Source organism: Rhineura floridana, chromosome 3, assembly GCF_030035675.1.
Source record: "Rhineura floridana isolate rRhiFlo1 chromosome 3, rRhiFlo1.hap2, whole genome shotgun sequence".
Lineage (NCBI taxonomy): Eukaryota > Metazoa > Chordata > Lepidosauria > Squamata > Rhineuridae > Rhineura > Rhineura floridana.
In genome coordinates, this window is record NC_084482.1 from 110,315,063 (window position 1) to 110,342,250 (window position 27,188).

Below are 27,188 nucleotides of genomic sequence, written 5' to 3' on the forward strand. Positions count from 1 at the left end.
TGCGTTTCAGGTGTTGACACAACCCTTTGTCAAGGGCAATCTGCAAATATAGATAGATAGATAGATAGATAGATAGATAGATAGATAGATAGATAGATAGATAGATAGATAGATAGATAGATAGATAGATAGATAGATAGATAGATAGATAGATAGAGAGATAGAGAGATAGAGATAGAGATAGAGATAGATAGATATAGATAGATAGATAAATATAAACACCATTAAAATAAATTACAAAATAATTGACCCATTTTCAGATGCAGAGACATGCTTCTAGTGATTTGGTTGTTTTTTTTGGGTCAGAGAAAAAGTACAATGTGCCAATAATGATATTTCTTTAAAAGATAATTTTTTTGGATCCTCCAGGTCAGGTGTGTATCCCCCAAAGGTTTAAATAAAGGTTTAGGAATAGCTCCTCTGCTATAGCCAGTCCTATGACATGTATTTGTTCCAAGTGCCACCCAGATCGATGTTTGTATCTACCTTTAAGAAGTGGTTACTCTCACTGAAATCAGCATCATATACCTTTTAGAATTCAGAAACAGCCCTGCTTTCAGTAAGTGGCTACACCCACATGAGTGGGTTTGCTCTTTGTCTTCCTTCTTTTAAGAGCAATTCAGTTTGTTTCACTGATGAGATATCAGCTTGTTATTTGCACAAGGTATTCCGAGTTATTTTAATTATTTTTATCTATTCTCTTTGTAATGGTTTATTTTAACCAGCTAATAGTTCCATAAAAATTTCCTTTGTTTGGGTGTATGTGTAACCAGTTTAAGTTTTTTGAAAAGTTTTCAGTGTTTATTTTTCATTATGTTTTATTTTGGTTGTCCTTTTCCTTTTTTAGTTTTTGGCCAGCATTATGCAGAGTGTTGTTTTGTTCATTTTGAGCAGATATATGTATGTATTTGTTGATATTCCAGAATTTACTCTGTAATTGATTTTAATGGTGTTTTTATAGATATATTTTTGCAGATTGCCCTTGACAAACACCCGAAATGCGTTGGGCTGCAATAAAAATTCCTATTTACACTGTCTGCTGGTTTGGCAGCTTGAGGGTTTTCCTCTCTTTGGCTGGAGTGTTTTAGGTGCTTCCCTCGCTTTTTTGCAGCTGTAGTCTAACAACATCTAGAGAGCCAGAGGTTTCCCAAGCCTGCCTCGGAGTAGTAGCGTCTCTGACTAAGTCAGAGCTAATCTGACTGCTGTGAGACAAAACCAGTTTTGTTGCACTAGCAAGTGCAGAGGAAAGTGGGTAAAGGTGGACGAAAATGTTGAAAAAGGAATTGCAATGTCTGCATCCTTTCTCATTGCAGGGATTGCCATCCTATTTTGGACCCAAGGGCACATTTGCAAACAAGTTGAAACTGTTGTGGACACCACACACACCCTGCAACCTATTGTACTGGCTACAAAAGAATATAAAGTCTTGTACAAGTCTTTCAATTTCAGCGGGGTGGGGGGAACCTGTGGATGCCAGGGAAGCCCTCTGCAAGTGCATGTGTACCCACAAGCACCATCTTGGAGACCCTCTGCTCCAGACCTTTTAAATTAACAAGATCTGTAGCTAATTCTAGCACACACCCTCCAAAGTATTCACGAACACAAGCTACAGTGTATTATATTAATCTGAACTACAAAGTGTGTGTGCAGCTTTTCAGTTTTGCCCTCTCTGTTGTGTTCTATGTTACTCAAAACTAAGCCCTCCATCCATATAGGAGCACAGGCTATACCATTACACAATTCATTACTCCTTCGGTGAATACAGTGCATCACTCTTATCACCCAAAGCACATGTCTTAGGGCTTTCTCTAACCCTCTTAATAGTTCATTGCTCTTGGCATCAAATTGAAACTAAACTGCAGCAGTGCACAACAGAACAGGCTGTTGTTGGCAAAGGCCTTCTGTAACCACAAATAATTTTTATGGCACAAAGAATGGCAAAATATGTCAAGAAAACATTCTTATGAACACACAAAATAATTGTTTTGATAGAAAGTAAGGGAAGTAGAATGGCACTCATTAATTTTGCAGTGAGGCATGAGAGGTTAATCTGCGTACATTCACAGAGGTACATGCTGTGTGTTCAACGTTCTGTAGGAAAAGCTGAAATTCAGATTGAAGCAGGCACTCAGATTTAGATGCAACAAGTTCTCCAGAGGTGCCTGGTATGCAGTTTGGTCCCAAGTATGTTTACTCAGAAGTAAAATCCCACTGGGTTTAAAGGGGTTAAGGTGTCGGACTACAACCTGAGAGACCAGGGTTCGAATCCCCACATAGTCATGAAGCTCACTGGGTGACCTTGGGCCAGTCACTGCCTCTCAGCCTTGTGAAAACCCTATTCATAGGGTCACCATAAATCAGAATCGACTTGAAGGCATTTCATTTACATTATTCCTAATATTGTGTGCCTGAAGATTTTATTATTTTAGTGTGTAGTTGGACACAAAATGTGGAGATGGAAAAGAATTGTGTGGTTAGAAAGCTGATAATATACAGTTTGAAAAAAGGGGGGAATTAGACACGTTAAGTATATGTGTTTATGTACACATTAACAAACAAATAAATAATATACAAATTATATAATGTAGAATGTGCTTAGTTTCCATACTTAAAACAAACTGCCCAAACCATATTAAAACACCTTCTTTTTGGCTGGAGCCTCCTCATCTTCACCTTCATGCATGCAATGTTTCATCGCATCCTTGGAAATACCCTTATTGTACTCCTTTTTTTGGTGCCTTTTAGTTACTAGACCAAGGCAGATTAATAAATGAGTAATCACAATACAGTATAGTAGATATGAACTACTGAGACGTATGCAGAAACCGCCACTGATACAGGCTTTGTGTTTGTTCAGTTTTTTCTTTTCCTCTCCCTCCCCCCTTTTTTTGTGCAGGGTGTCTAAAGGGGGATTTGTGCAGTTGGAAAATCTCCTTAAAACTACCTAGTGTGCCTAAATTTGCAACCTTAAAGCCAAACTAGAGATGACATGGGAGAAATATTGTATGTTTTGGCCCAGAGAGAAAACAGCTTTTGGTACTTGGGGCAATTTGGGGAAACCTGTCTGGGGAAAAGGGTTAATCTCCCTACCTCCCCCAGTGTGGTGAATGCAGTGCAAATACCCACCTCTGATAGCTGCGATTATTGCTAAACACATGAGCTTCTACAGTGGGATGGAGAACTGGATCCTGCCAGTTAAATGGGCCAGAACTTCCTCAAATAATGCATCTGTTACTTTGCAATGGCTGCCACTTTCGGTGCTTGAAAAGGGATTAGGCTAATTCATGGCACGTGGCTCTATCTCCTACTATGACAGGACAGTGAAATAGAATCTCTGATATCCCACATTACAGGTGGCAGTGCTGAGGACAGAGTAAGACTGTCTGTTGCTCCAGAGGTCAGGCCTAGAAGTAGTTGGTGAAAATTGCAGGGAAGCAGATTTCAGCTAAACATAAGAAAAAGCACATCCTAATGGAAAGAGGTGTTCAACAGTGGAAGAGATTGCCTTGGGAGGTGGTGGACTCCCCTTGCTGGAGATATTTAAGCAGAAGTTGGATGACTATTTGCCAGGGATGCTGTAATTGCATCCTGCATTGTAGATCCTGCACTGAGGTCGGAGTAGATGACCTCCAAGATACTTTCCAACCATATTCCATAATTGTATGATTCAAATCACCATCATGCCTTACTTCATTGCATGCAGCAATACGTGTCTCACAGCTGTTGGGACAGAACACTGGACTAGATGGACCTTGATCTGGACAGAATGCTGGACTAGATGGACCTTAATCTGGTCTGACAAGGACACTCAAAATAAAAGTTTGCTCATAGGAGTTAAGCTGCTAAACAGAATGATGGGCTAAATGGTCCTTGCCATGCCACATCAGGACAGATACAGTGTGAAAGAGCCATGCTATGGTGATGGGGAATTATACATTGCTTTAGAAATATGATGGGATGTCAGGGAAGCCATGCAAGAGTCCTTGGGCACATGCACAGCCTATGTACACACCATACATTTAAAGCACATTTTAAAAAAAGTACATTATTTCCCTCGAAGAATCCTGGAAACTAGTTTATTAAGGGTGCTGGAAATTGTAGCTCTATGAGTGGAAAACTACAGCTCCCAGGATTCTTTGCAGGAAATAATGTGCTGTCAGTGTGCTTTAAATGTATGGTGTACACAGTGACAGCCTACACACCTTGCCCTATGCACATCATGGACAGGAAGGGTCTATACTTTGCACATTCTGTTCCACAGCTGGAAATCCAGACTTTTGTACACTGTGAGAAAGACTTTAGTTGAATGGCAAAAGAGAATAAAGGGATCTGAAAATGCCCAAGCACCAATTGCTAACAAATGTGTTTGCTTTTTGATAAATAGTTGCTGAAATAATTGGTTCAAATGGAAACTCTGAATTGTGGAAGCTTGAAGATATCTAGAGATACACTATCTAGTGCTAATAGCAAAAGTGATATTGAGATAATAGGAATGTTTGTGACTTCCTGGGCTTGAAGAATATGCTAATAAAATTTATTTTTATTGAAGTTCCAAGGAAGCATACTAATTGACTATGGTGGTAGAGCTTCCAGGATAGGGTTGCCAGGTCTCCTGTTTTCACCTGGAGACTCTGGATTTTTGGGGTCCTCTCTGGGTGGACCTCAATCTCCAGACTCTTAGCTGCCATTTAAAAAATAAGTAAGTTCCTAGGTGGTCTGGTTCAAGAGATATAAACCAAAACGACAGCCCCCCTGCAACTTCTGTTAAATGAGCTCATAGCTGACTGCTGTAACCCCACTCTTTTAGGTTTGTAGCCAATAAGTGAAGTCAGGGTTGTGATTGACAAGGGTTTGGTTGACCTCCAGGCAATAAGCAGGACCCATTGCAAGTCCAGAAAACTGTTATTTTTTCCTACTTGTCTGAAGATCTCATAAACTGAGTAAGCTAAAGTTTCTTTCTCTTTCAGTGTTCCACTAACATGGTGGTCTTCAGTTAGAGTAAGGCCCCATTCATACAGCGTTTGTTCCGCTTTTGCGGTATTTTGTTGGCATCAGGCGCCATCTTATTGATGGAGTTCCCCTTTTCGGTGGGTTTCGCTTTTAGGCGGGGGTCTGGTACGTAACCCGCCATATGAGTGGGGCCCTACTGTAGATCAAACCATGTGTGTTTTCTCTCTGTCAGTTGTTACTCACTGGAATTGGGTTGGCTGTCAAAGTGAGTTTATAGCAGCCCACGGGGTAGGCAGGAAAGGGTAGAAAATATTCTTAACTCTTACTCATTTCTCAAACCTCTCTCTGCAGTGAAGGGTCAAGTCTGTAAAGAAGTTTGGAGCAGCCACATTAAAGGCAGGGACAGGGCATTCCAGGCACGGGGTTGCCAACCCTGCTTGGGTATCGATATCTTTGCAGAGGATCACTAGTCAAGCCTTACCAACAGCACAATCCAAACTATATCTACTCAGAAGTAAGTCCTGTTGAGTTCTATGGGGCAGTCCCTTAGTAAGTGTGTTTAGAATTGCAGCCTTCAGGGGTATCCACCTTTACTCCTGAGTGCTCCCATCTAACATCTCCACAATACTAGCTCCCTTCTTTCTACAATGGCCTTCTGGTGACTGCCCTGCCCTGAAGGCACTTAAACCCTTCTTGCCAGAAGCAAGTAGGCTGGATTAAATATTTCCTACCCAAGCAAGTGAGAAGGAACGATCCCATCACTTCATCTGAACCTGGGAACACCCTCATTTAGCTAAGATTTATATCCAATCAGAGAATTTTTTTTTAGTGGTATGCTTTAAGCAACTGTGGTTAATACTTAATGTATCATGCTTAATGACACCACTAGGGCCCACCCCTGAAATCTCAGGGCTTGGGATGCTTCTGACCTGACAACCCTACTCTGTATGCATGTCAGCTTATATCTGTATGAATGTGTTTGTATAAGTGTGGAAAAAAGAGTGCTGGTGCCATATTGGTCACAGAAGGCAGTGCAGCAAAGGTCCCAATGTCTTTTAATCTAGCACCAGCTAAAGTAAGTTCTGCCAAGAAAAACCCTCTGTGTATATATATTAGACTAATACCAGAAAAAGATGGTGTGACAATGGCAAAAGTGTGCCAGGAGGAAAAAATCTAGCTAAGGGCCTTTCTTATTGATTCCTATGAATGTTTGCTAGGAATTAAGTCCCACTGAGTCCAATTGGCTTAGGCTGCAATCCAATACACGCTTACCTGGGAGTAAGTTCCATAGAATCCAAAGGAGCTTTCTTCTAAGTAGATGTGTATTGGATTCCAGCCTCACTGCCTAGTAAATGTGCATAGGACAGGGCTACAAATGTGTTTTAAGAGTCACTCACATATTCTCAGAGTAGTGCTGTTTGGGACTGAACCCCAGGTCTTGGAACTATGAATTATTGAGCTCTCTTGTATTTGATTAAAACTACTCTTTCCTACTATCCCATTTACCATGCATGTTTCCCTGTTTCACTGGTGACAGCATGCAGTTCAGTAAGATGTTACTTCCCAACTGGTTGAGATGAATCTTACATGACTTTATTTCCCATTTATTTTGCATGTCAGATCTGGAGAGACAGGAGAAGGCCCAATTTTCCATTATATAAGAATAAAAATGTGTTGAAAAAGTTTATGAAAAGCATAACATGTTTCAGAATAAGGTATTTTTTCCTAATCTTAACTTAGAAATATTAGAAAAGTTTACACTTATTAAAGAAACACTCTTATGTTCCAGACCCAGTACACATCTGCATTATACAATACAAATTTAAGTCATGGCTTCCCCTAAAGAATCCTGGGAACTGTAGTTTGTTAAGGATGCTGAGAAGTGTTAGGAAACCCCTATTCCCCTCACAGAGCTACAGTTCCCAGTTTCCTGGAAACAGGGATTGCCTTAAACCATGCTGGAAGCATTGACAGAGGAATATGGGTCTCCTAACAACTCTCAGCACCCTTAATAAACTACAGTTCTCAGGATTCTGGGAAGCCACAACTGTTAAAGTGGTATCATACGCTTTAAATGTATAGTGTAGATGTATTGATTTATATCCCGCCCTTCCTCCCAGTAGGAGCCCAGGGTGGCAGTGTCAGAATGAATGTCTTGCATTCATTTTATTTTCAGAGAGTAAAAGTTTACTTTTATTTCTGTAGCTCCAGAACATGATTTTGGGAGGAGTCCTACCATCTGTCAGTTTTAAACATAAATTCCTGTATGTTGTCATCAGGATGTCCTAGAATGCCTTATTGTCAACAAGATTCTTTTCTGGTACAGTTGGAGGTTTTGTCACTTTTGGAGCTAAATTTCAATATGGCATCGTTTTAAAAACAGGTTCAGGGATTTCCCTCTTTCCTTCTTGCTGTTTTACATGAGAATTATGATAATCTTTCCACTTCAGACTTTTTCTTTAGTATAGCTGCTTGTTCTAATAAAATGAAGAAAAAAATCAAACCTAGCTCTATATGACTGAATAGATGAAAACATCCAGATTGAGAATAGGTGGAGAATAGAGTTGCAGCCAGCCAGGCAACAGAAAGCAACGGTCTTGCACACCTCTAATTTATATTTTCCTCTCCTCTAGCTAACCATATAATTCTTCAGGAGAATAGTAAGTGATAGGCAAATCATCATAATTTTTCAAAATATCAGCATAAAAACATTCCAGTAGATTCTGGAATGCCCTTGACTGCTACACCAGTACTTGAATCACTATGACAGAGCAAGGATGTAGATACACAGCCCGGAGCTCCCTCTTCAGGATTTTTTGAGAAAGGAAAATGATCATGCGACTCAGCTGAGTCATAGTCATCATAGCCATCTGATGTATGTTCCTTCAAGCAGCCCAAAAGGGGCCAGCAGAAGTGTTTCCAGAGGGCCGACAGTTCATTGCAAATCTTTTGTTCTGGGAACCAAACTGTCAGTCAGGAAGGTAAAAGTAGACAATAGACTGTGTGACTAGACAAAAAGTCTCCTGTTAAGTTGCTTACACTGTGTCCCTTATAAGAAACAGAGACCTAGCATACACTTACTACAAAACCAGTTTTCAGCACATTTAACTGCCTAGTAGTTGCTATTTTTTTTCCTACTGGGCCTGCTCCTATACCTTTAACAGCAGCAGGACACACAGAAATTAACCATAATTTATTCCCAAACCAGGAAGAGCTTCCCCCACTTAATTGAGGTCCAAACTAGATGTGATGCAGGGGGACATTTGTTTATTTTGGGCTCCTGCTGGGAGGAAGGGTGGGATATTATTATTATTATTATTATTATTTTGCTGTGATTTTGCTACAGCCATGATGAGCAGTATAATGACTTTGCAGGACAGGTACAGGCTATATTTTCTTACAAGGCCAGTAAGAGAGTAGATGAGTAAAAAGAAAGTGATCATGGGACTCAGGTGAGTCATTAACATCTGAGGTAGTTCTCTTTTAGATAATAGGGGCCCCAACAGGGCTTCTGGACTACAAATGGCAAATACTTTGTCATTGTTTTTTTCATTTTAGAAACGTCTAGAAAGAAATTATGTCACAAGGAGAAAACCAAACACAAATTAACTGATAAAAGGAGAAACATTTACTCAAAGAACCCTGCCCCAAAACCTGGATGAAAATTACCTTTTGAGATCCTTAAGTATGACTTAAATCCTACAGCTACTTAAATATGGGTAGTAGAAAACACATCTGGGAAAAAGATGCCCCAGTTAACACTTGTTATCATTTGATAGAAATGTGATGCCTCTAAGAAATACAAAGTAGTTTCTTATATCATTCCCCAGTAAACATGCTTCAGTGTCAGAGTTGATCTAATCTGTCCTCTTGTTGAAACTTCCCCTCTATCTGCTGTACACCTGGAGCAGAGTGCTCAACTAATTCTTCAACAGAAAATTTCTGCATCTTTCAGCAATGACCCCATAATTTAGGGACCTCCCCTCTCTCCTCCTGTGTGTGTTCCTAGTTGTTTTTTAAAGTGTCTTTTTAGATTTCATTTCCCTGCTCGTTAACACAAGTGAGACTGACAAAGCTCCCTAGTAGGCCAGAAAGAAGGGTGTGCAGCTACTTCCTGAAGTAAGGCTGTCTATTTAATAGTCTACTATTCTGCCTTTTATAGCATGGCCTGTGGCAATAGTAATGTGAGCGATATGCTGCAGAGATTTTGTGCAAAAGGGGGAAAAAGTGTAGCAGCTGGTTTACGTTTGACAGGATCAAATAAGCAGTCAGCAGCACTGAATTATTATCAACATCTACCAGGGTTACACTTTTTTGTTTGTAAATTGGTTCAAAGGTGCTCTTTATATTCCATTTTAGATTAAGGATCAAAGAGCCAGAGATCGAAAGGTCACATAGAGAGAAGTGTCCATCCACTGACAAAATTATGATGTAAGTTTTCTGTGAAACATTAATTCATGATCCCAGTCATACTATTGATTGCTATAAGTGTACCATATTCTATGATGCCCATATGAAGATTTCTCAGATGGGGAAACCTACAAAGTCTTATTCTAAAATGGTATAACGTATCTCCAAAGTATACCTAGGAACTAAAAATTATAATAATTTTAGATTCTACCGACATAGGATTAGGAGCAATAGATTCCTGAATTACTACAGACATATATGGTATTTCTTGCCAGCATTTATTAGCTGAAGCCAGATTTTAACTGAACATCAGGAAAAACCTCCTGTTAGAGCAGTACGACAATGGAATCAACTACCTAGGGAGGTGGTGGGCTCTCCAACACTGGAGGCCTTCAAGAGGCAGCTGGACAGCCACCTGTCAGGTATGCTTTAATTTGGACTCCTGCGTTGAGCAGGGGGTTGAACTTGATGGCTTTATAGGTCCCTTCCAACTCTGTGATTCTATGTTCTACACAGGATTGACATTACTTGAAAAAAGCACAAGACAGACTTTGGTTTTTTAAAAAAGCAGAAATTTTAAATTGAAGCATTATTTTTTGCTTAAAAGCCTTGCAAAGATCAAACTCTTTAAGAAACTGGACCAATTAAAGGAGTCTTGGAGATGATGTAATTTCTGCAACCCCAAGGCATTACTTTTTCTTTGGATTAAAATATCAGAAATGTAGCCTGATCCTATGCAGAATTCAGAACACCTAGACTAAATGAAATAGATAGGCTTAGGTTCTTTTAATTTTATATGATCGGGCTGTTTGTAACTCAGTTTTACCATGTTTGTAACACACCTTGATTTTACACCATCATTGACAAGCTCTCAGGCACACAAAGATGCATAGTAACAATTACTCATGAGTAATTCTGGGACTAATGTGAATTCAAGACACCACTATCTTAATGTAGGGCCTCTTACTGGAACTACTTTGGAACAATGTAGGGGCAATTCATTTAATTCAAAATCATTCTTAGAAAACAACTCACTTTTACTTCAACAAGAAAGCAAATGTATTTATGTGCACTAAAGAACATGTATGCTCAGGGTATGCAAGAAAAGAAAAATCTTAATAATTCTACATTGTCAGGCTAGGCACACAGAAAATCAAACTTGCAGTGTTCATTGCTGTTAAAAATCTGTTTATTCTCAAAGTCTCCAAAAAACAAACATGAGTCTGACTTCCTGACTAGACTTAAGAATTTTATGGAAATGCTTATATGGCTGGTTATGCCATGTATAGAAGTAGGATAGCTCTCTGATCTGTTAGAGATTGTCTCCAAGACTATTATTTAAAAGGAAGAAATAGCTTATCTGGACATCCTTTTATGTAAGGATTTATGACAAAGTTATAAGCAAAGCAAAAGTTTGAAAATACTATTTCTGAAAGCAGGGGTCTCTCCCCTAACCCTACTCCTTAGAGGAGATTGTGATAGTTAGGAATTGTATACTAATTTGGCTTTTCTTTGAAATTGGCAGTGACACACAGGTACACAGCAGGAGTTGGGTGCTACCTATCTTCTGGCCAAGGATACCACTTTTTATAGCATCTTTATCACAAGCCCATTTAACAGCTCAGCAGAAGGTTCAATCTCCACACAGGCTGGAAAAAGGCTTTTGCCTGAAACCCTGCGGAACTGCTGTCAATACTGAACTAAATGGATCAGTGGTCTGACTCAGTAAAAGGCAGTCTTCCTATGTTCCTATATCTAATGTAAGTTGTTAATAACTCTATTAGCTGGAAGCTAATTCTTATAATTATTATTATTATGAGGTTTCTGTTCTGCCCTCCCTCCCAAAGGAGCCCAGGGCGGCATACAACCAAGCAATAAAATCATACAGTTAAAATAAAATAAAAATCTATGCAGATTTAAGCATAAAATGTATCACTTCAGTGAGCTTAGACATGCACATACCTTAGGTATCATCTTACCTCTTTATAATGTGAAAAAAATTGAGCACAAGACCCTTAAGGAGAAAGGTTATTAATGCTGAATAGGAGCCTGATTCTCAATTATCTGCCTTCAGTTACTTAGAAGATTCAGATAGCATATTCTGCAAACTGCACTTTATCTAACCAGCTTAAAAAGCATGCCAGCCTGAAGATATTGTGCAGCCAACAGCCTTAGGAAGTCTAAAATGTAATCTCTAATGTCAGTAATATTTTCACTGCTATCTGATTCAGGCTCCTGAAGTACATATCCAGGAAAATGTATCAGTTTTAATCAAGAAAAAGTTCCAAAAGCGGGGGGGGGAAATAAAAGGGTCAGTTCACTGACGATAGAGGCTAGAATACATATAGGACTTCTATATGTTAACATATATTGCAATTGTTAGCATATGTCATTTTATTTCAGCAGACAGGCTTAATGGTTCTGACAAGTCTGGTATCAAAACCAACCCAGTAAATCACTCCTAGGTGAACCAAATTATATTTATGTATCACTGACGACTGGGACATTAAACATCTGTTTTAATTCATTCATTTCCAGCTCTTGATATATATTGTTTATTTCCAACATCCACTTAAACCTAAAATGTTCACTTGGGTTTCAGATCAGGTTTTGGAATGGAAACTGCCTTGGTTGCCCTGTTGGATGACCTATGGAGAGAGAGGGGCAGGGTATATGCAACCCCATTAATTTATTTGGACCTTCCAGTGGCTTCCAATACCATCAAATTCTGGATAGGCTGTCTGGGTTGGAGGTTGTGTTAGAAGTAAAGCACCAATACTCGTAACAAGGTGTTGTGTTGCAGTGGTTCCAGTCATACGCAAGCAGTTGATTCCAGGAGGTGGTGCTGGGGTATTAGTGCTCTATTATGCTATGGAGTTCCACAGGGCTCTGTTTTATTCCCCGTGTTGTTTTAACATCTACATGAAACCACTAGGGGAGGTTATCTAGAGATGTGGTCTCAAGTATCACCAGTATACAGATGGTCCCCAGCTCTACTTCTCCTTTTCATCAAATTCAGGTGACATAACGGATGTTGTGAATCAGTGCCTAAGCATAGTAATAGAGACTAATAATTAGCCATATTATTATGAGGGCTAATAAACTGAGACTCAATTCAGACAAGATGGAAGTAGTTAGTAGGTGGTTCGTCTGATCCTCTGAGTAGCGTTCTATTTATTTTGAAGGGGGTTGCACTGCCCTGACAACAGGCTATTTTTTTAATGCACAGATTTCTAGGAGTGAGGTATGCCAGTGGTGGAGGTGACTAAAGGAAGGAGTGGGCAGAATAACAGATATGACTCTTACCTTTATATAGTAAACTGCATTCCAACCATGCAGAAGGTTTCTACACAAACCTCTCTATATCCAGGCAAGCAAAAGGCATTATCACAGATTAAGGACACATTCCAGCTAGAGAAAGTACTCATGGAGGATATAAAACAAAGGAGAAAGTCCCAAAAGCCAAAAAGAGAGGTCTAGAGTCACATTTGGCCTTTGCACCTGACATTCACCACCCCTGCCCTAAAAGATCAGATTTACTGTCTCTGAGGGTACAGTACAGGTGGACTGAGATAGGCTTGCTAGTTATTCATGAGCTATACTCTTATTTCAATTACCTCAATCTTGTAAGTGGAGCTGTCCTTGAAAATGGCCCAGAAACATCAGCAAGTCCAAAACAGGGTAGCGAGATTCTTAATTGGGACTGGTCAATATAATTATATCACTACTTTGAAGTTAGCCTTAGCTTCCAGTCTGTTTCTAGGTCCAATTAAAAAGTACTGGTGTTGACCTTTAAAGCCCTAATCAGCTTGGGACCAGGTTATCTGAAGGATAAGAAGGGGCTGTTGAATCAGGGCAATGGCCCATCAAGTCCAACATCCTGTTCTTACAGTGGCCAACTAGATGCTTATGGAAAGCTCAAAATCAGAAGGTGAACTTAGAAATGTTATGAATACTAGCCAATTGATGCTTTCCTCTGCTGGCTTTTCCGATTCAAACTGACCTTGTTGAAAACCTGGGATCACCTTTTGCCGTGTATATCTTCCTTAAGGTATTATTCACAAGCCCTTCTCTAAATGCCCCCACCAAATGAGGGGTAGCAGGAGGCTATAGTGGAGGGGAGATCTTAATTGTGGAATGTCCTCCCTAGAGAGTCTTACCTGGCACCTATGTTGTGGCCTTTTCAGCACCAGGTGAAAACCTTTTTTATTTTGCCAGGGTTTTCAGTCTTAAAACATTTTTATACTTTTTAGATCTTTTGTACTGATGTTTATTCTCTGTTGCCTATTTTAACCTAGTTTTATTCTCTGTCACTGGTTTTATTCTATTTTAGATTTTAGGTTTTTTAATATATATAAATATATATAGAGAGAGAGAGCTTACGGATTTTTTTACTTGTAAATCACTCAGAGAACCTTAATGCAGTTGGATGGTGTACAAATATTGTAAATACAGTTAAAAACAAATAAAATTATACTTCAATAGCAAGTCCTATTTGGTTTAAGGAAAACTGCAGTCCTATACAAGTTAAATCAAAAGTAATTCCATCCTACTGTGTTCAATAGAGGTTACGCCTTAGTATTTAGGATTGCAGTCTCAGTGTCCTAGGAAGGCTGTTGCATTTATGCCCTGTTAAAATTTCCAGAATTGTCTTGAGCGGTTAGTGCTGGACACAGAAAGCTAAATTGGGTGATCCTTTGGTTCAATCTACCATGGTTCTTCTTGTAAAACTGATGATATGCATGGGCTTTGGGGCACAGTGGAAGAAAAATCTGTTAATGGCACAGAAATGTAAGGAACACATCTAGACTGCGGGCTGGGGGTTGAGGAATATCGCCTAAGCTTCCCACAGCTTGAAAACATATATACTGAACCATTACAATAACATTAAACAGGAGATAATTCTTTGTTGTTGTTGTTATAGTGAGAGAGCCATCAGTAAGCCTTAACTAACGAGGTTCTGTGCGTCAGTTTAGTCAACTGGTTTCCGTTTAGCAAGACAGTAATTCTTGAGGGGCTTGTTTGGCCGTGAGCAGTCTCCTCCCGCGCTTCGGTCAAGCGTTTTAACTCGACCCATCAGAAGCCTTTTCGAGGCCTACCTAACCTTTCCAGCCTTCTATTATTATGGCAGTGAGTCAGCAAGTAAGGATGGCACCAACCGGAGGAACGACAGCAGGCGAAGCTGTATAAGGAAGCTCCGCCTACGCTGAACGACCGTTATCCTTTGCGTGTTTGTTCAGCTCGCTTCTGTTTTGTGGAAACTACTCGTATTAACTCTGGCTTCGACATCGCCTCACCCCGCGGCCGTTTTTTTCCTTTTATTTTCTGGAGGCTGGGAAACAGGAAAATGCTGAGTAATGCTTACATGTGGGTTTGGAAAAGGGAATACCCTCGCTTGGGTATCAAAATGTCTCCTCCCTCCTCATCAAACCACTCACGAGAAGATGAAACGTCATCTCCAGAAACATAAAGGATAATTCGCTTCTCCCTCTCCCTTATCTACAGTCATAATATTATAATAACGCCCCTCCCGTCCTTGGAATTCTCCTCTTTAAACTGTGCTCCCTCTTTTTTCTAGAAAGAGCCTTGTTTGTGCAAGGATCACCCACGCCCCCATTATTATTGTTATTCCTTTCTCTCTACCTGGGTGGGGACTTTCCCAGCTTAAGCCCGCCCTCTTTGTAGCGCCGCTATAAAAAAACCCAGCGGCAGGCAGGCTTAAGTCGACACAGTAGAAGGGACTGTGTACTCTGAGTTGTGTCGTCGTGGTCAGGTCTGGCCTCCCGCCTGCGTGAACTAATTCTTGCTGCGCCACAAAATCCACTTACCGCCGCCATGGCTCCGTTGACGGTGAAGGCCTACCTGCTAGGCAAGGAGGAGGTGACCCGCGAGATCCGCCGTTTCGCACTCGACTCGCCTGCCCGCTACCAGCCAATACGAGACAAGGTGGCCGATCTTTTCCAGGGGCTGCTTCGCAATTCTGCAGCCGCCCCGGGCGCCTTTCAGATGTACTATAAGGGTGAGTGAGAGTGACTAAGGGCTTGGCTCAAAGTGGTGTGTGAGTGGTAGCCCGTTAACAAGGTGGTAGTATTTTTACCTTCACCTCTGCTTTTTATTTTTTTATTTTTATTTATAAAAGTAGTCTGTGCAATACCTTGAACAGCAGCCTGACACGCAGCAGTCTGCTCCTTGAAACCTTTTGTGTGTCTGGAAAAGCTTAACTTCGTGTTCAGGCTGCGGTTCAAGGTACAGAAGCAGGGCCGGGAAAAAGGTGTCCGCCTTAAACAGGGGTCTCTGTTTTAGTGAGTTGATAGAAATCTAAGACGTTTTAATACAAAGGTACAAGATCTAGGGGCCGGGCTCTGTGCAGTCTATCAGGCAGCAACTCAACTGGCGTAGATGTTCTAGACTTGGTCGTGCAGTGGGGAATGTTAACCCGTTAAAAGTGCCTTTGTGCATAAAAAGGGTGGCAAAGGTAGAAAGGCATTCTCTGCTGACTAGTCTGGCATAGTTATCGCATCTTAGTGCCATACTTGTTGAACCAGTGCTTAATCTCTAAACAAAAGAGGTGCTGGGATTCAAGTCAGATTGGAAGCTTCACTCCCTCGTCCTGAAGCTCTGCTTGTTAATGGAGACTGCCTCTGACCATTTATATGAAAAGGCACTCTGCAGAAGTTCAGAGGCAGTCTTTTCCACACAGTTCACAGTTTCCAGTGTTGAGGCCTAGCACGAAAGATTCCACAGGCTAGGCCTCATTAAACTTCAATACAGGTTAGGACCTCAATTTACCCACAGTCAAATAATGGGAGGGAGAGGGAAGAACCCATAGTGTGTGGCTTAGTGTTGAAGTACTCCATTTGTAAATTTGGTTCCAGTCACTCATTTCTAGTGCCATGCAATTCTCATTCTTCTCATCCAATGCATGTGAGTACCAGATATGTGTGGATGAACCAGTTCCTTAAGACCTTCCCATCTGATCATTGCCTGGGAGGGCGGGCAATGATCATATAGGAATGTTCAGTACAATTGGCCCCACCTTTGCATTCCTGGTATTCATACTGGTAGTGCAGTGCTGTAGGATCTTGACCTGATATGTGTCAAGGGACCTATGACAATGAAACTAAGGCATAAACAGATCCATACTAAGTGATCTTGAATATGTCCTTAGAAGGAACTGAGCAAAACACATGTCATCTACGCATGACATGTTGTGGCATAAGCAACAGGGTCTCTGGGGAAGGGGAGGATCGCTGCGGCTGCTGGCATTAATAAGGTACTAGTTGGTGTTGTCTGTATTTTTGTTTGAGAATTGCCTACCTATTTCTTGTGGGTAATGGAATGCCCTAGGTACTATGATGTGGTAGGAAGGGATGGAGCTCTCTGAGTCCCTGGGTGACCTCATGTGATCATGATTAATGGCCCATGCCCAGATTTGCACTCTTAATCTTCATAAGCTAATTTAGAATAACTGCTGTTGCTTGATGTTGTACAATGACTTGCAACCCATCTGTAAATGCTAGTTTTACTATGTGTGTACACTTGTGCATAGACAATAACTCTTGTGTATTCCTGTAGCAGCAGGCGTTGCCTCTAGGAAGCTGTGTGTATCCTGTAAGTCTGGCCTGCTTTTCAGTAGAAGCTTTTTTTAAAAAAGTCTTTCTTGAGCATCTGTATGCAAGAGTAGAGTGGGACAGGGAGAGCTGTGCTGTGCATTGTACAATTTAACAGGCTAACATCTGAGTATACAGGAAGCTGCCTTATACCAGGTCAGACTATTGATCCATCTGGTTCAGTATTGTGTACAGTGACTGGCAGAGGGTCTCCAGGATTTTAGAGAATGGTCTCTCCCAGCCCTACCTGGAGATGTCAGGGATTGAACCTGGGACCTTCTGCACACAAAGCAGATGCTCTGTCATTCCACTCATTTTTTCCTCAGAAGGCAACCTGGTAGTGTCTGTCTTTCCAGGTTATGACGAAAGATAACAAATAGCTTTTTCACCTGTTTGCCACTCATAGTGCGCATGTGCTATTTTCAGTCTTGCCTTAAGATCAGACCTGACTTGTAGTGGCTTATTTGTACCACTGACAATGCCAGCTGCTTTTAAAGTGCTCTTGAAATTGAGACCCTGTCAGTGCTGCTTGCTATTAAAGGAAAAATAAATGGAGGGTTTTTTTCCTGTCAAGAAGCAGGTGAACAGAAAGTGTTTAGTCTGTTGCTGCTTTCTGTACCAGTTCTAATAAAGCCTACCCTGATCTTGCATACACACACACACACCCCAGCTATTTTGGACTACAGTTCTCAGCATAGCTTGGGTTGGGGGCAGGTCAGGGAAGGATGATTTTTCTAGTAGCTTTGTATAATTCACCTCTTGAAGTAGTGGTGGCACATCTTTATCGGAGTGGCTGCTGAAACAATAACTCAACTGGTAGCTGAGACCTGCTTTTTCAGGTGGAAGGTTACATTTCTTTCATCTTAGTCACAGATAGGTAAAGATAGCCTGCAATCTGAAGCTTATTTTATTTGCCTTCATATTTTAATTCAATTAAGTGAGTAAAGCTCTACATCTGTCTTCTGAAAACTCCACTTTACTACAAGTGAAATAAACATGTAACCAAAGGATATTTTTCTACCAGTACTGACAGTCAGATAGATAGACCTGATGGTGCTGAGCAGCTTTCTTCATCACAAACTTACACATGGCCCAACAAGAAGGCATACAGTACAAATCAAATTCAACAATAGTTTCTGTTGCCCTATTAAGAATTTTCAGGATAAGTCTGTACCATCTGTCAAAGTAGTTAACTATTATTTTTTTATTTCAGATGCAGATGGAGATATGATTGCTTTTTCTAGTGATGAAGAACTGAAGCTGGCCCTGCCCTGTGTGAAAGATGGCATTTTTCGTGTTTATGTTAAAGGTAGCCAGCTTGGTATTCTCTCTTCGTTGGTTTTGGCAGTTGCTATCTTGTAATGCATTCTAAACTATGCCTAAGTAGTTAGAATTGATCCAAAGGGGGGGGGGAGCCCTGCACTACACAACACAACTTGGAAGTGGCTTTCAGCAAGCTACCATTTCATTAGAAGGGCCACTACAAGAAATATCACTTGAGGGTAAGGTGAGAAACTAGAGAAAACTATGAACATAAGAAAAGCCCTGCTGGATCAGATAATGACTGATCTAGTCCAGCATCCTGTTCTCATAGTGGCTGACCAGATGCCTGTGGGAAGTCCACTAGCAGGACATGAACACAAGAGCACTCTCCCCTTCTGCGGTTTCCAGTAACTGGTATTCAGAAGCATACGGCCTCTGACTATGGAGGCAGAGCATAGCCGTTGTGACTACTGTTGATAGCCTTATTTTCCATGAAATCGTCTGATCCTCTTTTAAAGCCATTCCGTGACTTAATGCGGATTTAAACTGCATGGGCAAAACCATTCGTGATGACTGGAAATTTATCCAGAGCCAGTACCAGGTGGGTTTTTGTTTGTTTTTGTCCACTGCAATTTGAATCCCTTGGAGTAAGCGTCTCCAGTTTCTCACCTTACCCTTATGTGATCATTCTTACAGTGGCCATTCTTATGCAGCAGTAGTTTGTTCCAAGTAGATTCTGACTTGTGTAAGGTTTTAAAGAACTAATGCCAGTGTATAGTTGGAATGCAGTAGCAGTCTGAAGTAGTACAGACCAGAACCTAGGCCTTTCATATAGAAACTATAGTAAAAATTCTTGTTGGAGAGCTATAGCAAGTACATATAGCTGATTCAAAGTTGACAAAACCAGGCTTCTTTATTGTATCCCAAGAGGCTCTGAAACTCCACATAACAAAGCTGTTGTGTATCATTGGGGGATGGGGGGCAGCATCCAGCTACATGTGCACAAACCCACACATTGGCCCTAACATAGAGCCCAGTTGGACAGGTGTGGGCAGTTTCATGCTAGATGTCTACAACAAATGAAATATTGCTAGACACATCAGAAAGGGTATCTACTAGAATAATGGTGTGATGCTAGGTTAAAGGATCTAGAATTTGTCCAATGATATCTCTTAAGTTTGCCTATTGGAATTAGTGGTTTTAAGACCTGAAATCAAAATTAATGTTTATATTTATAACCTCTAAACACCCATATTTAAAAAGTTCTTAAATCTGGAGAAGAGGTAGTGAACTACATTGCATAACGCTCTGTTTATCATTGCTATCCCTGTACCACTCCTACCACTGCTGCCATCTGCTGAAGGTGGCTCTGCTGTGCTTTGCATGAAACTGATAACATTTGCACGGTGCCCATCAATATGTTGATAAAGCAAACAAAACAAACTTTTATTAGAACTGATGAAACATCACAAAGTAGTGTAAAAGTTCTTGAAATACAGAATTCTTTGGGTCAGAAGTTATTTATTTATTTGATTTATATCCCACCCTTTCTCCCAGTAGGAGCCCAGGACGGCAAGTTGAAGTCCAAAAAATTGGGGGAGAGGGAATAGAAAAATATTGCTGGCCATGAGTAGAAGCCCGAGTCTGTAGTTTTTAAATCATGAGATGGAATGGAGAAGGTGTTTTGCACTTAAATAGAACAGACTGTCCTGGTGTGCAAAATATATCAGTAACAATAATCTTAGGTTGCAGTAAGAGCCATGCTGGGAAAAAGACACAATGCTTTGGAAAACAGAAAATTCAGCAATCATCAAAATATAACTGGCAGTAATTGGAACTCATGGGTTTCTTGTCTTCTGGTAGAAATTGTATCGTGATAGACATGTTTGAAGATTAAAACGCACACTCAGTTGGCAGCATGGGAGTGTGACTTGATGGGAAAACAAAGTTACAGTTGCTCATAACAAGTAATTCCTGTGTGAGCAGGGTCGACAACTTCTCAGAAAATAATATTTCAATCATATTTTGCAGTGTGTCACTTTTAAATTTATTACCATAATCTATATACAAATACTGCTTCGACTCTTCTATGCTCATGGTTATGTAGACAAAATCGCGCCACCAACTTACAAGAGAGAAGTACTGACACTTGGCGTAAGCCTGTCAAACGCAGAAGTACAAAGACTGCCCCTCATCTTCCCCCTAAAATGCCCAAAACTGCTGCTGTAAGGAACATTAAGAGACTTTGAGATGAAAAATCCCTAACATTCTGATGAGAGAAGAAGAGTATCAGGACAGAGGCACATAGAATATACTTAAAGAATAGAAAGAACCACTTCATTATCTCGACAAGTCACTTCCTGGTTCACACTGCTAAACTACGTTCAGAGGATGGCAGTGAGAACTGTCCATAGACATCAATGGGGAAATCATTGGTTTTAATATAGCTGGGATTCCACTACAATATTTTCCTGCAGTAAATTTTCCACTTTTAGAAATTCATTGTTTCGCAAACAGTACAAGTTAAATTAGGCAACTGGAATGGATACAATAGGGAACTCTCCCTAGCAAGCACATAAAATGCATAGGTCTTCGGGCCTTGCAAAATTAGTGTGTTAAATGTTTTCAGTGTGGTCCTTCCCATGCATTGCTCTACTTGGAGTTTAAGACATGTATGCTGTTGAGTTGTCATGTCGTAAAATATGTACAAGTATTCCAATAAAAATAATTCAAGCAAAGCTTTACATTTATTTGAATATAACCTTCAAACCACACGAAATGCACTTTACTGAACTTTTTCCCTCACCCAGCTTACATACTTTAGTTTAATTATTCTGGTTATTAGAAAATAATGGGATGGGAAGAAATAAGCTGAGGCTGAACCCTGTCAAAACCGAGGTACTGTTCGTGGGAGACAAGGGAGGGTTGGGGGATGTTGACCTGGTGCTCAGTGGGGTACAATTGCCCCTGAAAGACCAGGTCCGCAGCCTGGGGGTCATTCTCGACTCCCAGCTGTCCATGGAGGCTCAGGTCTCGGCTGTGAGCCGGGCGGTGCTGTATCAACTCTATCTGATACGGAGGCTATGCCCCTACCTTCCCAACCATTTGCTCCCATCGGTGGTACATGCCCTGGTCTCCTCTCGCCTAGACGACTGTAATGTGCTCTACGTGGGGTTACCCAATGGTCCAGAAGCTGCAACTGGTACAGAATGTGGCGGCTCGCGGGATCACATCACTCCAGTGCTGAAGGAGTTGCACTGGTTGCCAGTTGTTTTCTGGGCCCAATTCAAGGTGTTTGTTTTGACCTTTAAAACCCTGTACGATCTCGGCCCAGTCTATCTGAAAGAGTGCCTCCGGCTTCATCAAGGATGCCGTGTAACAAGATCAGCCTCAAAAGGGCTTCTCTCTATCCCACCAGTTAAAACAGCTAGACTGGTGAGGACTAGGGAGAGGGCTTTTTCAATTGTGGTTCCCACTCTGTGGAATTCCCTCCTAAACGATCTCCGCTATGATGAACTTCCACCGGGCCTTGAAGACCTGGCTCTTCAGACAGGCTTTTGGGGTGGGTTAGGTTTTATTACTACTGTTTGAGATTTTAATGTTTTAATGCATCTGTATGTTTTTATTCTGTACGTTGCCCAGAGTGGCTGGATAACAATCCAGATGGGCGACTAATAAATCAAATAAATAAATAAATAAAAATCTTCAGATTTTTAAACAGCATGTAAAAGTATTGTGGCATTTAGTGAACAAAACTGAAAAATGTAGAATACTGATATAAAATCAGCCTGTTTCATACATCTGCTCTAGGGCCTTTTATGATAATGTTGTTCGATTCACTTCTGGGCAAAACAAAGATGGAAGAGGTGAATAAAATATGCACTCTTACGTTGTGTTTTGTTCTTGTACAGTTGTCTTGTCTTACAACTCTGAGAAATAGATTTTAATTTAATTTTGCATATTGGCTCACTTATGGTAATAGTCCAGCTAAGAGCTTATATTTCTGTCCTTCAGAGAAAAAGGAACTTAAGCGTGAGCACCTGCATCGCCAATCCTGCAGCCAGGAGCGTCTGTCAAATGTGGTGCATCCCAATGTGACCTGTGATGGCTGTGATGGCCCAGTTGTGGGTGCAAGATTCAAATGCACCATTTGTCCAGACTATGACCTGTGCAGTGCTTGTGAGGGAAAAGGTATCCACAAGGAACATAACATGATTATGTTCCAGAGTCCATTGTTCCATCCACTTGAGGTGAGTAATGAGGAAAAAGCAGTCATTGAAAGTTGGTTGTAAAGGTCATCTTGCTAAAATTGCAACTATATTTTTAAAGCAACAACCACCCTAATAGCATCTTCTTTTACCCTTTAGTGGCTTCCTCGAGGGCGATGGCTTCGTAAGATGAAACATGGTGTTCCACCCTTTCCTTGGATGCAAGGCTGGGGGCACCCTTGTCCTGCTCGTCAGTGTCAAAACCCTGGCCAAGCACAAGACAGCACCACTCCTCAGAGTGCTGCTCCTGAGCAAGGTATGAGTTTGGCTTTCTAATAAGCATCACAGTGATCGAAAATGCAAAATAAACTGGTGCTCTTTATCACCAAATTCATTGCTTGGAAGTAACACTGATTTCAGAAACTGGCATTTGAATGGATGTGTTTAAGATCTCATCTTAAAGATGCTATACCGAAATATAATTTAAGAGTTAAAAACCAAATTATAAATAAGGAACTGAGGAATTGATGAATACTTGCATTAATGTTGCTTAACGACTTTTCTCTTACAAAATCTATTAATGACTTTTTTTCTCCTATAAAAGAAGATTCTGGCAATAAGTCTCAGGATCCCAATGTCACCTTTCTGAAGAATGTTGGAGAAAGCGTTGCTGCGTTTCTGAGTCCACTTGGTAAGCTTTCATTTAGTTGCTGTTGCCTTCTTTCATTTAGTTATTTCCTTCATACCCTGCTTATGGGCTTCCCAGATGTAACTGGTGGGTTAGGTGGACTTTTTGGTTTGATCAACAGAGCTGTTACAACTAGCTGCTTTCTGCCACTACTAAACAGATAAGTGATAGTAATGTTACACTAGTTATCTGTCACCTATATAAGATAGGTGGTCCTTCTGTTTATTGGCGCTCTCTAATTCTTTCGTCCTAAATAATTTCATGCAGAGGGTAGGTGGGAATCCTATTAGTGTTTCATAAATTCTTGTCTTCAAGTGCTAATTGCAATAACATGAGAAAATTAACAGGGGGCATCTCCTGTGTTGTAATTTTGGATTCTGTTGAAGATGACAATGCTTCAAATGTATGACGGCAATGTGCAAAGGCAGAATATAAATACTTTAAGCTGTCATAGAGCAATGTGGCCTGAGGGAAAAGTTGACACTGTAGATCAGTCAACAATAGTTATAGAATAGTTATAGAATAGCTGAGGTGTTTTCCATCTCATATAAACCAGCTAGCCATCTTCATATTCTCCTCAATGATTGCTCAGTGGAAACATGCAACTTCTGCCCATGAATCTTGGACAAGGTTATTGGAGAGCCTATTTTTGTCTGACCTTCAGAATGGCAAAACATTCTGTAACATAACAGTAAGAATTAAAAAATACACCCAAGCAGTCTAGATTCAAATCCCTAAAAATGAAAATATGTAGACAGAAACTTAAATCAAGTTTGTAAAGGTTATCACTGACTTCTGCCTCTTACATTGCTTTTCCTAGGTATTGAAGTTGATATTGATGTGGAACATGAGGGACAAAGAAGCAAAGTGTCACCCGCAGAATCTAGTTCAGAGAAGTGCAACTCCAACCCTAGAAGTGATTCTAGTGATCAATCCAAATCAGAAGCAATTAGCAAAAACAAACCAGCTTCAGATGCAGATGCTCTTACAGACCAGCTGCAGGAAATGCTGGTATATTCTCCCCCTACACAGATGGAAGTGGAGAACCACTTGTCACAGGTCTGTGAATGAAGATTTAAATTGTCAGTTCTGAAATGTGCACTGAACTGTATAAAGATGTACACCTTGTTCACACCTGTCACTAAGACTGAAGCTTTTTATATTAGTATTTTTAAGCTAACCTTTGTTTAAATCTGCAAGAGAGTACTAACTTTAGAGAAGATGTTCTCCAGTACTGGTAATCTTCTAGCCTCCGTACTTCATAATATTCAAGAGGAAAAATGAAGTAGCTTATTCGAACATACTAAGGTTGTAATCCTAATCCTATTTACCTGGGAGTAAGCCTTACTGAATTCAGTAGGACTTACTTCTGAGTACACATGGTTAGGACTTTGAACTATTACGTTATTAGCAGCAGGGCATTCTGCCCTTTAGCTTATGGACATTAGGCCTTGAAAAGGTATCATTTTACAGTGTTCCTGGCTTCAGTAGGACTAGAAAAACAAGCTATATATCCTGAAAATAGATTATATAATTGAACAAGAGATGCTTGGTAAGTCTTCCAAAGATATAGGGTGAAATCCATAGTCAGATGGGTGGAGTTCCACTTGCACAACAGGAATTCTCCTTCCTCTCCTCCTCCCTGCAGCCTCCTGGTCAAATCTGTTCTGGAGGTTCCCACAATCTTGTGGAGTGGATTGTGGAGATGCTGCAGGGGAATAAGTACCATTGTACAAGTGGAAATCTTTTATTCTAGTGCAGTGGTTCTTAACCTTTCCCACTGCCAACACCCCTTGAATTTTCAAAATACGCCCTCACACCCCCTGAAAAAATACTGTTCATTTTTTAATTTTATTTTAATGTGTGTTTTAGCCTAACTTAGCTAAGATAAATGAGAGTTTTCCAAAATCTTTGGTTGTATAGTTAACGCCTCGCACCCCTAGAAAAGTGTTGCACCCCTGGGGATGCGTGCACCCCCAGTTAAGAACCACTGGTGGATGGGCACAAATGGATGTAATCCATAATGAAGTGTAACTAAAACCACAAATTAGTAACATTAGCCTGTATAAAAAAAGGGTAGTTTCAGATGTTTATATGAAGCTAGATCTCAAATGCACACTGAAGTGGCTGAAATTCTCTTGTGAAGTTTGCAGCTGTTAATGTTGCATCTGATGTGGGTTTTTTCTGGCATTTAATGTCTGTTTTGTTAGGATGTATTATGAGTGCCAGAGTATATCTGTAATGTTGTTTAAAGTGAGAGAAGCACAGAACATTAGTATTGGAGCCTTACATGTGATCTGTTGCTTACTGGCTATAACTATATGTTTGGTATTAATAAGTAACTTCGTTGAGAACAGATATGTTAACTAGTGCCTTGTGTTTTTCTAAAGCAGACTATATTGTGTCTTTGTGCAATCTCAGGAGACAGCTGAATCCAGTAGTTCAGGGGCAGATGAAGACTGGACCCATTTGTCTTCAAAAGAAGTAGATCCTTCAACTGGTGAGCTGCAGTCCTTGCAAATGGTAGACACTGACAACCCAAGCTCTCTGAATCCAGCTGAAACTCCTGCTAACACAGGACCAACAGGATTGCGAGAGGCTGCACTGTATCCTCATCTTCCACCAGGTAAAAAATGATTGGAAGGCTATATACAGCTCTGCCATAAAAGCCATGGCTTCTTTTTGAGATGTCAAAACCTGTCCTAATAGAATTGGGTATAAACTAATGTTACTTGTTCAAGGCTGCAATCCTGTATCCACTTACATCATTGTAAGCCTCACTGAACTCAGTGAGGGTTATTTCTGGAGTAGAAATGTATAGGATTGCACCGTGATTAATATATCTCCTAGCGCTCTTTAGTAGTACTCTCTTCTGTCTTATAAGAGAACCTGGTGACTTAGGTGTGTAGAAAGTTGGTTAGCTGCATTTCAGTATAAGCTTTTATGATGCGTACTTAAAATACAGCAAAAGCCCCAAAACCAGTTTACAGTGAAACACCTGAGCAAATAAGTCTTTGTCTGATGCCAGAAAGACAGCAATACAGCCCTGTCTGCAGGTCTGACTTGGAGGAAACCATGTTATGAAGATCATAGGGCTTGAGCAGAATATCATTGAAGGAAGTCCTTCAGGAAGTTGGGTCTTAAACTGTTTACGGCTTTGTAACCAGCAGTTGTGTTGCCAAGGTAACTGGAAAGCCTCAGCTTATTCTCCAGTCACCTTTCCTTACAAAGCTTGTAAAGGTCCAATTTTGCAGTGCACACAACCTAGGTGTAAGGAATTGTCTGTGCCATATTAAATGAATAGTTGTCTTTCCTGTCCAGAAGAAAAGTTAGCCCTAAGCAGCAAAGCCAGCTGTGGGTTTCTATATTGAGCCCCCCCCCCGCTCTTTCTAGACAACTGCATTAACAGATCCTAATTTTACATATTTACAGAAGCAGATCCCCGTCTGATTGAATCCTTGTCCCAGATGCTGTCCATGGGATTCTCTGATGAAGGAGGCTGGCTCACTCATCTGCTGCATTCCAAGAGCTATGATATTGGGGCAGCCCTGGATGCCATCCAGTATGCCAAGCAACCACCACCTTCCAAATAGCACACCTGCAACCCATCATTCTTAAAGCAGATTGTTAAAGCTGCTGCCACCGAGTAGCCTACTTTTTATATCTTTCTGTCCTCTGCAAGGATCTGACTGTATTTCTGTATTCCAAGTTCATACTATCAATAAATACACTAACTTTTCCCACTTAATACTGTGTACCTGATTTGTAGTTATACTAAATATTACAGAAGATACTTGACAAATGCTAATACTTAATGGCCACTATCAGGCTCAAGTTCTCATACATGGTCTGTTTTTTTATGTTCAGGTGGTGAATCTGCTACAGGCTTTGCTTATACTGAGTTATGGTTTTGAAACTTGGCTGAAGGGTGCTTTTGCTTTTACATTGCTTTTGTGGTACCTCATAGTTTATGGAACTCTTGACCTTATAGTTAAGACTTGACTATAAGGACAGCAGCTCTTTTATCCTTAAAAGATGAAGCACCCCTAATCATGGCTA

General features: G+C 40.6%; 1 protein-coding gene across 4 annotated transcripts; it reads left to right on the top strand.

Moving 5' to 3' along the window:
* Positions 1-582: 582 nt before the first annotated feature.
* SQSTM1 (sequestosome 1) lies at positions 583-26,877 on the top strand. 4 transcript variants are annotated; one of them, XM_061617326.1, is made up of 8 exons: positions 583-664; positions 18,184-18,279; positions 22,248-22,483; positions 22,601-22,757; positions 23,046-23,132; positions 23,950-24,188; positions 25,551-25,755; positions 26,562-26,877. In XM_061617326.1, the coding sequence occupies exons 2-8, from the start codon at positions 18,198-18,200 to the stop codon at positions 26,720-26,722; spliced, it is 1,167 nt and encodes a 388-aa protein (XP_061473310.1). In that variant the 5' UTR covers positions 583-664; positions 18,184-18,197; the 3' UTR covers positions 26,723-26,877. The 4 variants fall into 4 exon arrangements, with proteins under 4 accessions (XP_061473310.1, XP_061473309.1, XP_061473308.1 ...); XM_061617325.1 differs by lacking the exon at positions 583-664 and adding an exon at positions 9,317-9,381; XM_061617324.1 differs by lacking the exon at positions 583-664 and adding an exon at positions 14,599-15,379 and having other exon boundaries at positions 23,049-23,132.
* The last annotated feature ends 311 nt before the right edge of the window (positions 26,878-27,188 follow it).

Coding starts and splice junctions, on each gene's coding strand:
- SQSTM1 (XM_061617323.1), top strand. CDS start 15,196: ATGGCTCCGTTGACGGTGAAGGCCTACCTGCTAGGCAAGGAGGAGGTG. Junction 15,380..18,183: donor CTTTCAGATGTACTATAAGG/GTGAGTGAGAGT, acceptor TTTTTATTTCAG/ATGCAGATGGAGATATGATT. Junction 18,280..22,247: donor TTTTCGTGTTTATGTTAAAG/GTAGCCAGCTTG, acceptor TCTGTCCTTCAG/AGAAAAAGGAACTTAAGCGT.